The 19,366-nt window shown below is 41.5% G+C and overlaps 1 protein-coding gene across 4 annotated transcripts in view; it reads right to left on the bottom strand.

The window, feature by feature from the left end:
• Positions 1–13,146: 13,146 nt before the first annotated feature.
• The window catches only part of LOC111864982, a 258,314-nt gene continuing 252,094 nt past the window's right edge, over positions 13,147–19,366 (bottom strand). For 3 of the 4 annotated variants that reach the window (XM_023852644.2, XM_023852642.2, XM_023852643.2), the window contains 2 exons: positions 16,752–16,811; positions 13,147–14,118 (listed from right to left, as the gene is read on the bottom strand). In XM_023852644.2, the coding sequence (XP_023708412.1) occupies positions 14,032–14,118; positions 16,752–16,811 (147 nt within the window). In that variant the 3' untranslated portion in view covers positions 13,147–14,031. The remainder of the gene's footprint in view (positions 14,119–16,751; positions 16,812–19,366) is intronic. The other variant, XM_023852646.2, reaches the window with a different exon arrangement.

The following is a 19,366-nucleotide window of genomic DNA, read 5'->3' on the forward strand; positions in this document are numbered from 1 at the left end:
TTGTCGCATTCCTCTCTTACATTGTTTAATTGCACTTTCAGCTTCGAAACGTCCTTACAAAGGCGTTGGAGTTTTTCTGTTTCACGTTTCAAAGCGTCCCTTTGCACCTTTATGGCATTACTGTTAGCTCCTGAGCGTCTCGTTCGCAATACACACGCGTGCCCTCTCTTTTCATTTTCTCGCATTCCGCTCTACAGCTTTTAATTTCCCTTCCAGTACCACAGCGTCCTTACATTGACCTTGGGACATTTCTGCTTCACGTTTCAGAGCTTACCTCTGGTGATCTATAGCCTTTATATTCCTTACTATGCGTTAGGCTTTCAATGTACGAGTAATATGCGTTTCTCTCCTTTATGCTGTCGGGTTCCGCTATTATAATATTTAATTGCTTTTTCAGTATAGAAGCGTCCTTGCACTGGCCTTGGGGGTTTTCTGTTTTAAGCTTTAGGGCCTCCCCCTCATTTCCGTCCTCCATGTTCTGAACTATGCGTTGGGATTTTCATATCAAAACGTCTTGTTCGTCTACATAGAGCTAGAGCTAGGTTCTTGCAAAGTCTAACTCGTCATCCAGCAGTGTAAGGCTCTTCCTATACTGGCCTCGGAAATTCTTTAGTTCAAGTTTTAGGGCGTTTCTCCCTCTTTTTATGGTCTCTATAATTGTTTCCTTGCATTGGTCTCGATTTCGTTTAAGTTTACGGTGTGCCTGCCCCTATTCGTGGCCGCTGATTCGGTTCTGATGTACCTCGCTGTGGAACTCAGATCTTCTTTCTGTTCCCTCGACGCTTCAATGATTCCTTAAATTTTTCGAATTTCAGCTTCATTAGCCGACTGTTGTTTCCTCTTGGGCAGCCTCATGCCACTACTTCAAGTATGTGCCTTCATACGAAAGATGTCCGGAAAGTAAAGATACAAGTTCAGGAAATATTTGTAAAGCATTTTCTTTGGAGGGATTCACTTGTAACACTTTACAACACACCTTTACTTACCTTTCAACGTAGTTACCATGGATCGCAATGCACTCAGTGAGCCTGGGAACGAGTTTTTTTATTCCAGCCTCTTCTCTTAGCCATGGAGAAGAGTTCTTGACACTTCTGGACATTGTTGATGAAGTTCATCGATGGTTAAACTTCTGTCAGCACGAATGTTTTCATCAATTTTTTGGATGGTTTTATCAGTGACAATGGATGGCCTTCCACTCCTTATTTCATCATGAATATCACTTCTTCTCGTTTCAAATTCACTACACCATTTTGCCATGTTTTGACTGTTCATAATATCTTCGCCGTAAAGAGAAACAAGCTGGCGATGAATTTCAGCAGCAGTTTCTCATTCCACGTGAAGAAATCGAATTACTGCACGAACCTCACATTTGGCAGGATTCTGAATCGACACGGCCATTTTAAACACACTTCGCGAGCACAACGTTGCCGTTGAACTATGCCTTGTCATACGGTTCCTACCTCACACAGTAGAACCCCCATTTCCGAAAAAGAAACCCTTGTATATTTTCTTTACTTGTATCTTTAATTTCTGGATGTACCTCATATATTTCTGTCTGTTATACTGCTGAGATATCCCGTCACACTGCACAATTCCTTGTGAAGAGGCGATACTGCACCTCGAGCTACCTTTAACAAAATTCTCCACGCCAGTCTCACCTTAATCTGCCTCGTCATCTTTACTGGGGGCGTGGGGAGGTCGCGGATTCAAGTCCCGATGAGGTCATTGGATTTTTTTTTCAGTTGACCCGATCCTTCCAGCCGCACTATGGCCCTGGGGTAGACTCCGCCTCTAACAGAAATGAGTACCAGGAGTTAATTAAATAATTTTCCTGGGGAGTAAACGCGACCGGCGCTTAAGTCTGACAACCTTACCGCCATCTATTAGCAAATTGTCTAGACAATGTGGGACCCTCAACATCTCACAAACCTATGGGCTTTCATGGCCTGTTACTTTTTACTTTTACTTTTACTTCTTTACCTGAGGAGGAAGTACCTGAGTAAAGTAACGCGAACTGCGCGTTCAGAGGCACAGCTATAAGTGAAATGTAAAAAACGTAAAGTTGTTCCTGTGCTTAACTAATTAAGCACCACACCATGAAGGCGTATGGGGAAGTGGGTGTATAGATCCACATTTTCTTCGATTCGGCACTAGTTAGAGGTGAGTGGTCAGCTTCACGCCCCGATCGCTTTACCCTCGGGGAAAGAGTCCCGGTTCTCTTTGGATAGGAACAGCTTTAAGTATGCGCCTTATATCTGCTCCATTACATAACTCCACGACATATATCAGCGGCCTAGGAGGTGGGACGAACCAGTCAGTATAGCAACGACCACGGACCCGGGTTAGACACTCGGCAGAGCAAGATATTTTCTTCTCCATAGAGTTCAGACAAAATCTGGTGCCCGTCCAGCCTCATATGCTAAGGGAACCGAGGGCTGCTTCCCTGGAGGTAAAGTAATTGGTGCGTGAAACTGACCACGCATCTTCATCTAGTGTCGAGGTAAAGAAAGGTGGAGCTATATCTCCATTTCCTCATATGACATCATGGCGCAGTGCTTAACTAATTGAGCACAGATGTTACCTCATATTTAGAAGTTATGGATTAACCCACATAAAAACGTAAAACTGTACCATCGGACAGACACTTCACTCAGCACGATTATATGAAACTGGTTCGACGAGAGTGAATGTGTACTGGGGCACCCCTCCTGTTGGGAGAAGCCTGCCCCTAGTTAGTTAGTTATTAGAGAGGGTGGGTTTCCCCATGCACTTAGACCTGTAGTGGTCCATTGTGCTTCCCTCTATGATTTCTACCAGCCTCTATATCCTACCGGTATTGGTGCTTACCATCAGTCCCGCCCAGCCAGCGAGACCGGCTCTACTGGCTGAGAAGTATCTATAATGCTTCCCCCATCTACCGGAGGTATTAGTGACTGCTGTCGGGCGGCAAACGTCCGCAATTTTGCTCAGTGACCTCCTTTGGAGGTATGAGGTTCTTTTACGTGCCGTAAAGCTACGACACGGGACCCATGGCTTAAAGTCCCTCCCGGAGGACTTGTTCCCTGAATTTTTCCGCCCTTAAAAATTCGACGACCTCCGCCTGGTATTTGAACCCGCGTACTACGAGTCATGAGGTGGGAACTTTACCTCTATACTGCGGAGGCCGCTAGCCTGCCCCTAAGTCTGTCAGAAAATGAGGCCACAGAGGTGACTTTACTGTCCTCTCGTTATTGGGTAAAGTACACAAAAACCTGAAGTGTACAGACTTGTCTCTCAGTTTGCATTGTATTTTAGAGGAGACGTGGATTTCGTTAAAACATGCTGAACAGTAATTTTTATGTGTTATTTCGTTGTTAAGTGCGGCAGTAACACCAGAATTAACATGCAGTAGAACGGCAAGGTGATAAAACTTGAATTGGGAAGGATTTCGAAGGAAGTGGTCATGACATAATAGAGGTACTAACCCGGAAATTGCGTGAAGGGACTAAATAATACTGTGAAAACCTCAGGACATCCGATACCTCGGTCAAGATTCGAACATAAAACTTTCATAATAACTCGATAGCAGTGGTTCCCAAATTGGGCTGTACCGCCCCCTGGGGGGCGATGGTATTATCTAGGAGTGAACTATGAGGCTAGGGGCGGCAGAGGGGCGCTAGAGATTGACTTCTCCGGGCGAGTTGTTCGGTTATGTACAACTGCAATGACTTTAGACCAGACATTAGGAAACTGTTGTCACTTCATGTAGCCTAACCAATGCATTAAGAATTTGCTAATAGTAAAGGCCGTGCCATGGCTCAGCTGTTAGTTCCCGGCTTCTCACCGTGACAGCCCGGGTTCCATTCCAGGTCAAGACGTATGGGATTTGTAGTGGAAGAAGTGGCACTGGGGCAGGTTTTCTCCGAGTACTTCGATTTCCCCTACCAATTCTAATTACGCCGACTGCTCCACACTCATAATCTATCATCCGGGGCTGGTACAACAAGCCAATTAGTGGCCGACGTATCAAGTGGATTCAGTCTCACCCCACCCCAAGAAGCTGATAAAAAATACTACCAACACTGAAGGCAGGTCAGGGTAACCGGACGGTCTAAGGCATGCACTGTCTTCTCTCGCTCTCAAACCGGGATCGGGGGTTCGAATCCCACTCAGGGCATGGATGTTTGATATTTGTGTATGTCTGTTTTTCTGTGTTTGTGTACAGGTAGAGGCCTTGAGACGAGCTGATCACCCGCCCAAGGAGTCATAGACCCAAATTGGGGCTGTAGCGTCAAAGGGGGAAAAAAAACTGTGGAGTATAACTAAAATGGTATCTTATTTCATTGTTATTATCTTCCATTCTGAAGAATGCTTTTAGAGGATAGGGCAAGGAGCACCATGGGGGTGGTAGCCGGAAAAATTTGGCAGCCACTACTATATAGCGTTACTATTCTAGTAGTATACTTAATAAAATTTAAGTAACAAGGAAAGAATTATCAATAATTTTAACATTTTCTTTGCAAGACTGCATCGTATATAACACAGCGCACTTGATCGAATAAGCATCAATTCCTTCTTGCTTCTGAACTATACACGCTGAGATGAGGGCATCGTTTTTAAATATAAATTAATATTCAGGAGGAAATCTCGCCCACGGGAGCCGCTCCCCTCCTTGTCAGAGAGGTCTAGCGGACCAGACGCTGTTTATTTCTCTTGCACAGCACAAAGTTTAACATAAATCTCAAATAGATTTCATCGAAAGGTAACGGCTATTTTTGGAGGTGGAGAAAGAGGAAAAACTTGCTCATAATATATTCATTTTATGCCTTTGTAGTAAGGAACGCACTATAAATATAAACGTGGTCTGTAAAACGTACGGAATACGGTTCTGGAGACATCACTCACATCACTCACACAGTATCTGTGCAATACATCGATAATCTGAAAAAAGAATAACTTAATAAAAAGAATGTTCAAATTTAAAATGGGTATTAATGTTGTAAACAGGAAAGTTTACATACATTTACAATTAATATATTTTATGTACCTTGTAAACAGGAAAGATTTCATATAATTCTCACAGTTCATTAAAATCTTGCGTGTGGCTTTATGGAACAGCAGCTGCCTAGTTGCCAAAGCAGCAATGCTTCTACACGTTTATTGGGCAACGCATTAGTCTTAAACTCCATGGCCTGCAGTTCGCAAGCGAACTATACCGACCGAGCGACGGACCCTTGTCGGCGAAGTTAGTGCCAAATTTGCGGAGAGAGGGTGTCGCGTGGTCAGCGCAACGAATCCACAAGGCCGATAATATCGGTTTTCTAGACCGGAGCCGCTATTTCCTTGAAATAGCTCCTCAATTATTCTTACGAGGCTGAGTGGACCCCGTTCCAGACCCACTACTTCTCAGAAAATCTGGTAGCACCGGGAATCGAACCCGGACCTCTGATTCTGTAGACAGGAACTCTGAACACTAAACCACAGAGGCGGTGGAAGATGGGATAAACTTGCGAAATAGCTTTCATCAGCAATACCAACACTACAGCCTCTCAGATTGTCGAGGTAATGACTTTAATATTACCTGAATATCTGAAGCGATCGGCTTGAAACTTGGTATGTATATGTCATGCTATTTGACGTCATCTTAGCGGGATATATCGTAAATCCTTTCCGTTAGTAATGCCAGTACTAGCCAGTAATGCCAGGAAATAGCGGCTACGGTCTAGAAAACCTAGATTAACTGCCGTGGGGATCCGTTGCGCTGATCATGTGACACCCTATATGCTCAAATTTAGCACTAACTTCGCTGACAAGCGGCGGTCGCTCNGATCATGTGACACCCTCTATGCTCAAAAGTTGGCACTAACTTCGCTGACAAGCGGCGGTCCCTCCGTCGGTATAGTTCGCTTGCTGACTACAGGATACGGAATGTTGTTTTGTTCTCCTCTTCCTTCTAAGTCTGCAAGTTCACAGAATTGCAAATGCTAGAACTTGCTGCCGTATTTTGTTACATATTCAGTAACTCGAAAACAGGAGACTGTGAAAAGGAAACAATAGCATTATATTTGAGGGTGCCAGAGGACTTACATACATGTAACTTGATAATTACTGTTTATATCTTTATTACTCCATAATATATTTGTTAATATATTTCGATCTCTTATTACATATGACAAACACAGTACAAATATCATGCTATTTATAATATGCACATATGACATAATATTTACATTCTTACATATATTTATACGCATATGACGTTGCATACAGTGTATGCCAATTATGGTGAATCAACATAACCTCTGTCACTACATGCAAAGTGCAGCTCACATGCTCACCAAAGTTCTGCTGTGCATGTGGATCTGTTTGCGCTTCTATATTCTCTCTGAACTGGCGAAAATGTGTGAGAATATGAGTTCCAAAGGGCCGTGGTTTTACAGTTCTTAATTAACTCGTAACCTCTATAGACTACAGTACATTGGTTCCCCAAGAACCCTAAGTTCTTTCCAACCTACTTGTATGTTTAATTGAATGGGCGGGCACTGCCTGGGAACCTTAAATATCAGAGATCTTTGTTCCAACGCTTCCCCTCCCAGTCAGTATAGCGACTGGCTACGGACTGAATGTTCGGTGTTCGATTCTTGGCAGAGGCAAGGGAGATTTTGTCTTCTTCATAGCGTCCAGAACGGTTCTGGGGCTCGCCTAACCATCTATCCAGTAGGTACCGGGGGCATTTCCCTTGGGAATAAAGGGACTGAAGAGGGAAGTCACTTGCTCACCTCCACCTATTGCTGAGGTCAAGAAAGCTGGAGCTATAGCTTCTCTCTCCTATACAACTTCATGACGTTCAGCTTTGTGGATTAAGCACAGGGACAACTTTACTTTTATCTTTGTTTCACTGTATTTATCAGGAAGAGCAGGCACTGCCTGGAAAGCTTCGAAGTCAATTTTTTTTTCTTTTTTAACCGCCCCTTGCCCAAAGCGCAGTGCCTTTTACTATATTCCCCCTCCAAATTCATTCTCTCTCTTCTTCTGAGCTAATGGGTTTAAGAAATCTTGAAGTTTCGCATGGGTTCAAATCTACGTTTTAGCTCTAAACACTGTATTAACCAGCATTTAAAATTGCAGTTTTTAAATTCTAGAGCGGATGTCAGGAAGACGTATTACTGCATGTAACTGTAGTAATCTTTAGAATGATGCAAGGCAGCCCAATAAATATGAGATGCAACTGATTTACTCCGGTTTATTGAGATATCTTATGAAGCAACAAGTCCTGAAGTTGCGTCACTGAATGAGGTAACAGAATTATTAGTTCCTATATATAGAGAATTAAGAAGGCCGTGTCATAGCTCAGGAGGTTAATCACCCGCTTCCAAACGTGGCAGGCCGGGTTCCAGCCCAGGTCAAGTCATGTGGAATTTGTGGTAGACAAAGTGGCACTGTTGCAGTTTTTCTCCGAATAATCCTGTTTCCCCTGCCAATTCTCATTCCACCGACTGTTCCACAATCATTATCTATCATCCGGTGCTGGTAAGAGAGGCCAGTTAGTGGGCGACGTACCAAGTGGACTTAGCCTCATCCCACCACAAGAAAAAACTACTGATTTGAGAATATGCTAGAAGCAAGAAGTCGAGGTTCATTTTGAGGCGCTTTCGAACAATTTATCTGGAATGATTAAGTAACTTACTTTGCTAAGCACAGCTCGTCTTGAGAAACACGTAAATTGATTTTTCGATATATACACATATAATCATCCCTGTAACTGGCCGTGGAGGCCCATAGGGTTGTGAGATATAGAGGTTCCTACTTTTTTCTAGGCAATCGGCTCACAGATGGCGGTGAGGTTGTCAACCTTACGCGCCGGCCGTCCTTTACACACCATACCAATTTAATCAAACCATACTGAGGTTTCTGTCCACCGCTGCCACCGCAAGCACACGTTGGCGAGTTCGCGAACTTTGTTATAAGATGTAGGTAATAACAAAAACAGACGGATAACCATCAAAACATACACATACAAAATAGAGGAATTACACAGTGTTATGTTCTCCATCAAACTTTACTGGCGATCAAATCAAGAAGCACGAAACGATTGGAAATTTAATAGAAATACATACAAAATTTTAGCCGGAAAACCCACATGAGAAGAATCCGCTTGAAGATCTATGCACAATGAAAAGTATCAGTAGTTCCACAGCATCTGAAAACATGGTATATTACATAACACAACAGGAAGGAACACAACCCACCACCTCGAATATGCATGCGCATTGAGGGGGACTATATTATGACGTATAGACTTACTGACAGGCAACGACTGGGTAAACACATTCCTGCGGAAGCGAACGCGCTTAATAGGACGTCCATTGCTAGGCAACGGATCAATAAACAAGCCTTATCAACAATAGAGAGGCTGTGTTTTTTTTCCTTGGACCGTACCGAGAGTTTATAAAGGAACAAAGGAGGTTGTTTGATTTAGTTGTTTTCGAGAATTGGGTCGAGTTCTGGAGATGACAGTCGAAGATGATCAAGAAGAAATAGCAAGAAATGAATTATATTGTGCAAAGATGACTTCATGTGTGATTTTAAGTTACAGCTAGACGATTGTAAATCCGTTACCAGGATATGACTCTTGAAGACTGAGAAACCTAGTGCTTGTGTATCGATGAACTCTAAAGTGCGTAGATCAGCGATAGCGCTGTATTCCTGTAGTCCCCAGTTGTGTGAATATGGTGGCAATAAATCCAGTCATCCAATCTAGAATCCGTCTTAAAAGCCACATGTAACAACTCTACGCGTGACAATATATTAACAGCATAAGCAATGAAAAGAGAAGACAGAGTTTCCTCATCAAAATTTTTTAACACCTGATAATGACCACATCTGTTGAAACATGTAGTGTAAAACTTTAAAGTAAATATCTTTCAATAATTTTATAGGCCATTAGTGTTGCACATAAGACTGTAAAAAACTAATTGACAATAAGTGAAAGTGCAACAAGATGCGACAACATAATATTGTTAAAGAGGAGAAGAATATTAAATTGATCTTAAGAACGTAGAGTGTGAGGGTGTTGATGGGATTCATCTGGCTCATTATAGGTACCAACTACTTCTTCTTGTGACTACGGAAATGAACCTTTGCGTTCCAAATAAGCGTATAATTTATTGATCAGTTGAACATCTATTAGCTTCTGAGGAAAGACTGTTATCCATATTGTTTGTGGCTTGGGAGCCTTGTTAAATAAGATCAAAACAAAAGAGTTTTGTTAACCTCATTATTCAGTCTACAAGTGTGTTATTTACAATTTTATTTTCGAACACAGAGCAGCGGGATAATTACACGAGACAAAATGTGGGTACTTCGCTCGTCTTTTGACCTAAAGAAGAGAGGAAACGCAGTTCTTCGTCCGTGAACTGTATAATAAAGGAAATTATGTTCAAAATTACTACAATTTATTGTGCTTGACGTGACAAGAATAGCCCCTTCTGTCATTAACCGAAGAAGATTTCTTTCAAATGCAAATAACAAGCTTTGCACTCTGCTGTCATCAAGAACGTAGTTCTTTGTACATAAAATTAGATTACAAATGACGTAATTAATAATCAGCTTGTCAAATTAATCATTGAATACAGATTGAGCAGAGAAAAAATTACATGTCTATATACTTGTATATACCTGTGAATGAAATTGTTCGTTATGAAATGATTTGTAGTTCCTGCAGGGTTGAGCGATAACTAGACATCTGTCAGCGTTGGAGGAGAGTCATTCGTTAAAGCATTCTGTGCGTATGTCCAGTGGAAAAAAGCTGAATTGATGATATTTTATGCTGCTGACAATAGATTCATTTGAATTACTGTCTGTAGGCTGGAACAGAATGAACAAAAAGTTTGTACTGTAATTATATCGACTTTTTACATTAGTTGTTTTCTGAAGTAAAAGCAGTCTTACAAATGTTCCAGATGTATATTTCTGACAATTTCCAACCAACTGACCTACTCTCAAGTAAATTTTCATTATACTGTATATACACCCGATAACACTGGAGACACATCGCTACTGCGTTACCATGGAAATGAAAACCAGAACTAGTGCAGTTCCCGCGGCAACGAATACACTAGCTACCAGTGCATAGAACACATAGAGCGTGACCCTTGAACAAGATTTCTAGGCCGTCCGACTGTCGGTTATAACACAAGAAAACAGGAAGAAAAACAGAACAGGGGAGAAAAGAGCAGAGGTGAGAGCAGAAGAAACCAGCTCAGCTAAGAACCAGAAGACGACCGACTAGCTAGTTCGCATTGCATTGAAGACGTAATTTGGAATGATTGTAATTGTAATTGCAAACGAGTTATCCAATAAACAGCTTCAACCAATCCGGAACCCATCAATTTCTTGTCGCGTTACCAGGAGATGTGACAATAAAAATATAAGCATTTAAAGCATAAATTTTAAGTAGTTTTCTTATAAAACGTTGGCTAAGAACATAGCGACAGAGTTAATTGTTTTCGATGTTGTATTGTACGCAGGCACGAGATAATCCTTATTAAGAATTTCTTTTTTGAGTTATTTTACGGTTCTGACAGTATATAGACTACACAGGGTCGTGTGGTAGTGTGGTTAATGCAAGATGAATAGGAAAGGATTTTCAAGGAAGCTGTCGGTATGTACACGTAATTTGAGATCATATCGTGATATTCGACAACAGGTAAGGTAAAGATAAAGGCGTCCCTGTGCTTAACTAATTATACACTGCGCCTTGAAGGTGTATGGGGGAATGGATGTATAGGTCCACGTTTTCTTGACTCAGGCCCTAGTTGGAGGTGAGTAGTCAGCTTCACGCCACGGCCGCTTTACCCTCAGGAAAGGGTCCCGGTACCCATTGGATAGGAGGCTGTATGGGTCCCAGTGCCGGTCTGGATGACGCGGAGAAAAGAAAATTCTTCGTCCTATCAGAACTCGAACTCCAACCCCTCGATCGTCCAGCCTGTAGCCAGTCGCTATACCGACTGAGTTATTCCGGCTCCCTATTTGACCCCAGGCACTTACGAAAAGTATGAATGCATCAGAATAACCAGTGTTCCTGCCGAGATTTGAACCGAACCTCTGCCGAATATGTGTCTAAAGCAAAGGTTTTTAATCTGGGGTTCATGGACCCCCAATTGGTCCGTGGATAGATTGCAAGGGATCAGTGAATTCGGACGTAAAATAAAATTACATCTTTATTTTCACTAACCTCTAACTGAAATTTAGAATTTCCGTCACTTAGGAATGTAGGCGTACTCTTCTCCAAGTATAATGAAAATTGCATGTAGCACGAATGGGGGAAAGAGGAATGCATGTAGGATACTGGTGGGAAAGCCAGAAGGAAAGAGACCAGTAGGAAGACCAAGGCGTAGGTTGGTTGACAATATTAAAATGGATCATAGAGAGATAGGATGGGATGGCATGGATTGGACTAATCTGGCTCAGGATAGGGACCAATGGAAGGTTCTTGAGAACACGGTAATGAACCTTCGGGTTCCATAAAATGCTGGGAAATTCTTGAGTAGCTGCAGATTTGGCTTCTCCTCAAGAAGGGCTCAGCTCCATAAGCAAATAAGTAAGGAATGTAGGCAACAAACCACAGTAGAATCAGCAGTACATGTGAGTTTGTCACTAATATAAATCACAGATATTTCTATATCACATTACAATTACTGCGCATGTCTCGAAATATATTTCGCGCTCATCACTACTTTGAAATTACGGTGGTTGTTACATCCGCCGCTAGATCGCAGGCGATCGCAGTCTTCATGTTTACAGGCGCTCGTGTGACGTAAGTGACCATCAAGTGGTGGTGTTGCTTGATCTCAGATTGGTGGCCCAGACATCTAAGTTCCTTTCCTGCATTCCCTACCTACACTTGTTTGTTAATCAATATGTGGATGGAGGTGAGTCGTTTTGATTGTTTGTCTAGGTTTTGCAAAACTGGAAAATTCAAATGAGAATTCTTAACTCTCTGTAAGGCGGTGAGGCCTTTTGTAAGACGGATAGGCGTAAGGTCTACGAGTTCAAACACGTCTGACTGTTGAGGTAATTGTTGAAGTATATTATTAAGTAACTTCTTATTATTGCTAATCGATTGCACAGTGACATGGGACATGCACAATGTTGCAAACTATATGAGTAAATGGTAAAAAAGGAGGTAAATTTGACCCTGTGCTTAACTAATTAAGCGCTACGACATGAAGGCATATGGGAGAGTGGATATATAGATCCACATTTTCTTGACCTCAACACTAGGTGGAGGTGAGTGGTCAGCTTCACGCCCCGGCCGCTTTAAACCCATGGAAGGAGCCCCCGGTGCCCATTGGATAGGAGATTGGCTGGACCCCACAGCAAGTTACGATGACGTGGAGAAGAAAAAATTCTTGATGCTATCCTGGACCCGAAGTCTATGAGTAGCCAAACGAAAGAAGCCCCACACTACTGGAGAGACTTTAGTGAGGCCACGTGCACTGGAAATGGTCGAGCTGGTTTGTGGGCTGGAACAGAAGAAGAAGATGGAAGCCGATCCCTTGTCAAATGATAAGAAGCGTTCTGGAAGTGTTGCCATTTATTTTAATATTTTAAAGAACATCATCGAAGAATTGGCAGCCTCGCAATTACCCTTCAACATACAACTGGATGAAACTGCATATATATCTCCAAATATTGCTAATTACCTACCGTTTTCCTTTTCGCTATGTGCATGCTGACGCCATCAAAGAATTCTTATTTCGTGAGCCCCTCTTGGGAACAACAAAGGCCGTTGACGTTTTGGAAAAGGTATTTTTTTTTGTCAAAGAAAGTTTGATTGGAAATTAAAGATTTCTACTGTTTTCACAGATGGAACTCCTGCGATGCTTTGTAATGCGTGTGGTTTTGCTACTTCAGTGAAAAAGGAAGCTCCTCATGTCGTCATCGCTCATTTGTTTTTACATAGACATGCACTGGCGACAAAGCCACTTCCAATGATCCTGAAAAAGTTCTGCTAACAGTCATAAAAGTCATCAACTTTATCTGAAACAGATCTCAGGAATCATCGCATATTTAGAACATTTTGTCAAGAAATGGTGGCACAATATGAAGTGCTTCTCTGTCACACGGAAGTTCCCTGTCTTTCAAGAGGGTAAGTCTCGATAGTTTTTTGGACTAAGGGCAGAAATTTCACTTTTCTGAAAGAAAAAGAAAACCCATGCTGGGAACATTTTGAAAGAAAGATTTTTTTTTCCATGGGTTTCGGAGAAACGAATTCATGTTGCTTGCTTGGCTTGCTTCTGGAACTTGAAGATGGAGGCTGTGCGGATCTCCGAAACATCAGTAAAATTCTAAAGACTGCACTGCCTCATATCCCAGAAGATAATATTCCTCATGTGAGATATAACTGCCCAAGGTTCTTTCGCTCATACAATTGGCATACACTGACAACAACCTGAAAATTTTTAAGAAGAAAAATATGGCGTTTAAATATTACTAACACGACTATAGTTATCATGTATAAAACGTGACATGAAGAAGATATGATTTAATGAAGCACACAATTCAGAGTCCAGCTCTGATTATTAGGTAATTCTCCTTTTATATCGAAAATTACGTCATGTTTCATGAAATTTAAAACATGAACCTCCGAGGTAAATTATCGTGTATTCCTCTAACCTCCAGAATTTTAAGTACATGTTACAGAACAAGGCATAAGCTCACACAATTCTGTGTTCAGTTCACATCCATTTGAGCCCGTTATCAAACTTGTAGGGAAGAACTTACCAATGAGAGGCTGTGTATCGCCTCACAAAAAGCACCAAATTATAGCCAAATTTAAAATCGTTTGTCTCTTCCTTTCTTCACTGTCTTTCACGAAAAGAAATATGGAAGCATTCATGTACTTAGGAAACACTAAACTGAATCACCAAGAATGACGTCAGAATCGCTCGTGCTGTCATGTGGTAGCAATGCAGTATCACCCTCATCATCATCATCATCATCTGCGTTGTCAGAGTCACTGATTCCTTTACTTCCGCCATTTTGGTATCAGAGTTCGATGGCTTCCGGCTCTTTCCATGAAATTCCGGCTCTCAGCATGTTATAGAACTGCATAACTCCATAGATGGCTCCCACCTGCAACATTTTCAGGGAGTTCAAGCAATTAAAATATTAATTAAAATAATTAGATCTAATTATAATGAACAAATTAAAAAAAAGATTAGTGGCTTATTTTGCGACGTCATTATTCTGAATTACATGGCGTCGAATCGTAGGATTTATGTATTTGAAATGACTTGGCAGGAAGCGGCGATAGCCAAATATACCCTATGTACTGTCCTGGAACTGGCCTCTAGGGACTGAGGTAGACCAGAAATGTCTTATCCAGGATTGTTGTCTCCTGGTCAAAAGCTACTTCCGGATTCCAACTCACTTGTTGGATCTGAAAGATGCACATGAAATTATAATGACGTAGGTATGTACGTGTAATTGCCGATCGCAGTGGCCGCGCGATCTAAGGGATGAATTGTCTTCACTCCCTCGGACTCTGTGATCGTGGGTTCAAATCTCACTTAAGGCATGGATATTTGTTTGTGTTTGTACTGTCTGTGTTAGGTATCGGCCTTGCAACCGGCAGATCCCCCGTCCAAGGAGCCCTATTGACTGTCTTCTTGTTATTATTATCATTTTACTGCAATTTGATGCTCACCCGGTGGCAGTAGATCTTACACGATACAGACTAGGAAAGACTATACATAAAGGGAAAAATACAAAACAAAGGAAAACATGCAATACAAACTGAGATTAAGAGAAAATAAAATTTACTTACCTCTAGACCGTAAGGTATAAGAGGAGCAGATTAAGAAAGAAAGAAAGAAAGAAAGAAAGGAATAAAGGAAGAGAGAAATATATGTGTAATTAGTACGTAAGGTTCATTCAGTATTCTATTAACACAAAACAGAATATATAATTGAACAGCCCTGTGAAGTGACTAGAGACTAGGGATAGATTCTAGACAAGGAAATTGTTCTCCAGTTCGCAATCATTTCTAGATCGAATCAGGGGGCCACCAGCCTCCAATATGCATCCATGGAGATAAATCACCCGGGGTATAATGCTGGCCACTCACTGCAAGCCATGATTGAAGCATTACTTCCACGGATCCAAATCTAAGTGAAGTTATGCTTCAGAGCGTTGCCACGTAACACGCATCAATTTGTTCCTTGGCATGTTTATTGACCAATCATATCAGGCAGAACTTAATGTCCAAAGTTTGTCTTGTGGATTTAATTAAAAAAGGCTGTTTAACATTGGGAATCAAATGTACCTGTTATGCAACTACTTTACGATGAAGAACCCCGTGAAATGTTTGTAAGATTTTCTGTGGTAAAATGAAGAATGCTGAATTGTGATTAACTCGGAAGGATGCTGTGGTGGCTTCATCGAGGTATATTCTCCCAGCAATTTCCTGGAGAGATTAAGGAAAGATATGGAAACCCTCAGTCAGAGTAGCACAAATTGGGGCCAAGATTCCAGCCGATTACCTCTGGAATTCGAATTTAAAGCGTTACCTCCAGCCCAGCCTGTTAGGAGCGAAAGATTGAAAACTGTCAAGAGTCAGAGTTTCTTTACGAGTGGTGGTTTGCCGCCAAAGAGTTCATCTTGGTGACAAGCCTCTTGACACTCACGACCAGCAATTTCTATTTCAACTGAACAATTGCGGTTATAGTTTCATGTAACATCATCTCTGACGAGTGGAAGGATCTGCCATTTATAACTGCTGCTGACTTTCGCCAACGCAGTCATTCTCAGGTTTTTTTACTGTCTCAGATTCGAGATTCAGCAAACCTGGTGGTTAGGTCCCCGTATTTATATCCCCCAGAGACAAGGTGGTCCGGTTATATCCCCACGCACCGGGCTCCCTTTTCGTCGCCTCATACAAGTCGCAGGGCTACGGTGGAGGTATTCGAACCCACCTCCAGAAGGGAGGCGGTAGGAGACAGTCACGGGAAGTTAGTAATTGAAGAATTAGAAGTCAGCCTGTGATGACTTAGTGTGTGATTAGAAGATTTACTAACAGTGAGACTGTTTTAATTCCGTTACTAGGGTACAACTCTGGACGACCAAGGGGTCGGATTTCGTGTGCCGGTAGGGTAAAAAATTTTCTCTTCTCCATGTCATCCAGGCCCGCTCTGGGGTCCACCCAATTTCCTATCCAATGGGTACAGGGGGTTCTTACCCCGGGGGTAAAGCGACAGGGGCGTGAAGCTGACCACTCAGCTCCAGCTGGTGCCGAGGTCAAAATAATGTGGATCTATATATCAACTCTCCCATACACCTTCATTGCTTAGTGCTTAATTAGTTAAGCACAGGCACAACTGTACCTTTACCAGTGTACGACTAGTGAAGTCTGAGAAGTGTAGTTCGTGTGTAACGGTGAACTGGAAGTTGTGTAAATCAGCGATAGCGCTGTATTGCTTGTAAGTACGAGTTGATTGTATAAGGTGTTAATAAATCTATTCACCAATCCAAACCTCGTCTATAGTCACTAATACACGTGAAAATATGTACTCATGCATGTAGGTATAATGTATGTGAAGTACACATGCAGACTGTATGCATAAGTATGTATGTTTGGCAGCGGCCTGTATGCATCTATGCAAGTCTACGTGTACAGTACACGAACTTGTGTCAGTTATGTGAATACATGTGCATTTATGCTTGTGTATTCATATACGTACATAAACAGTGCAAACTTCTTTACTTACGTTTAGAATTGCTCTCGATATGAAAAACGCCACTTCAGCTTTGCAAAGAGCGTCGAATTGCTGAAATGACACAGAAGAATACATTTATTTTGCATGCACAAATACAGTCCCGACCGAGCCAGCGAGTTCGGCCTCCACTAGCTTGGCGGTATCTATAATGCTTCCCCCATCTATCAGAGGTGTTAGAGACTATTTGTTGGGCGGGAAACGTTCTTGAATTTGGCTCAGTGACCTCCTTTGGAGATATGAGGTTCTTTTATGTGCCGTAAAGCTACGACACGGGACACACGGCTTAAAGTCCCTCCCGGAGGACTTGTTCCCTGAATTTTTCCGCCCTTAAAAATTCGACGACCTCCGCCGGGTTTGAACCCACGTACTACGAGTCATGATGTGGGAACGTTACCTCTAGACTACGGAGGCCGCTAACTTTACCTCTACCTTAGGCTGTAACTTCCGGTACTGTGTTCGTGAACATTGGATCAGTCTGCATGTATCGAGTAATGATCAACACGACATTTGCTGTGTTCATATTTTCAGAAGCAAGTTTGTCCTGTACAATTCGTAAATAAATTTATGGAACCAAATGACTATTATGACACCCCCATAAATAAAGTCTTACATTTCGTTCGAAGGGTAGGAATAATAAAGGGTTATCAAAGGGGAGGCACAATAGATCATTGAAGGTCACGGTGCAAGGGCTGGATATCATGGCCCATCCCTTATGGATATAATTATATCTCAAAAAGCTTTTATTATACACATTTATGGGTTAAACCATTGCAAAGGGAAACTATTATATTTTTTTCTGGGTATATAACATTCTCAATAAATATCTACGTGGGCTCCCTTGATGGCGCGACAAATATCCAGACGATATGCGAACTCATTCGACGTTACTTGAAGCACGTTCATATCACAGTAGCCACAGCGTCCCTTATGAGGGCTTTCAGGTGTTGAAGGTGTTTGGTCTTAACCCGATAGAAAATGTTTTTCACATAACCCCACAAGGAAAAATCCACTGGCGTTAAATCCGGCTACCTAGGAGGCAAAGCGATTGGTTCTCCTCTGCCGATCTATCTCCTAGCCATCTCTCTGTCCAGGTGATTCCTAACATGGTGGCAGAAATGTGACGGCTCTTTCGCATAAGTCGGGCATAAAGAAATTCAGTTTTCCTTTCCGATGACATAAAACGGATAGGTGTATTACAATTAGTTTCCGAAATATACATTTTTTATTTTGGATAACTTTCATCCGGACACCCGGTACATACATACATTCGTAAATAAATACGTAAGCTTTAGTGGATATTCACGTTTTTTTTTCTCATGTATTACCAATTCTATCACACTTTGTCCCATTAAAGTCTACGACAATCCATTTGAACATCCAACCGGGGGGAAGGGGGTTACGGGGAGATATTACGGATTTTGTGAAGAGGTTAGATCAGTTATTTAATTAGACTCTTTTACGTTGCTCAAGAACTAGCAGTTCAACTGTTAAGTGAATTAGAAAAAGAGTGAAAGTCAATTATGACCCTACAAGGAGAGGAGTGGATGGAATAAAAAAAGAGACACTGTAAATAGAATTACGAGGCCAGAACAGGCATTAAGTAGCCTTGTAGGCAAAGGCAAGAAGAAATGGAAGATGAATCAACTGTATTCATTACTCCTGTCTAGACTGGCGACACATTCAACTGAACTCAGAGCTTAACAACACAACTCTAACTTGAGTGCCTGTAGCCCACTTCTCTTTCTTAATGAAAGTCTATACTTTACTCTTTTGTTTAAATGATTCCACCCTGAGCTGTACTTATTTTTAGAAATAAATGACTACCCGGTTCTAGCTGATAACGACCTCTGTATTATGCCAAGCATTGTGTTGGGCGTTATCCATCTCTTTCGGTGTGTTTGAAATAGGGAAATTTCCCGAAACTGGGTCCTCTTCCGTCGGTTTTCAGTTTCCAGACTTTCTGAATTTTAAATGTATACTGGACCTTCAACAATGGCTAATATAGTATCTTAACAGTACGATCCTCATCACAAACCTTTAGAGAACCAGTTTAGAATTAACATTTCCATTTTCCCGTTAATATAACCAAGCGTTCTATTAGCGGTAACAGATCTCCGAAAGATACGCGTCTTTTTTTTTTTTCAAGTAAATGTTTCTGTACAATGCAAAACGCAACATGGTGGATGAAGAAATTTACATCAGCTGTAGATATGATGGCCATAAGAATGCATGCGAAATTTGGTACAAGGATAGACCGTAAACATACTGGAAATTCTTTATGAAGTGGCCCATTTCACTTGACAATTACAGGCATGGAGGTGGTATAAATTTATGAGATGGTGTACGATAAATTTAACGTGGACATAATGTGTATTTAAGTAATATCTCCCAGATAATAATTCAATTCAATTGTTTATTATTTATGTGCTGAGCCAACAACCGCAAGGCCAATTACAGACTCAGCACAGTGTAGACAGAAGTAGTTACATACTGGACAAACACAACATTAAGTCAATCACAAATCTAAGTTGCTGTTGACAATTGAGAAATGAAAAGTATAGATATTCAGAGAGAATAATAATAATAATAATAATAATAATAATAAT

This window comes from Cryptotermes secundus, unplaced genomic scaffold (assembly GCF_002891405.2).
Source record: "Cryptotermes secundus unplaced genomic scaffold, Csec_1.0 scaffold209, whole genome shotgun sequence".
NCBI lineage: Eukaryota > Metazoa > Arthropoda > Insecta > Blattodea > Kalotermitidae > Cryptotermes > Cryptotermes secundus.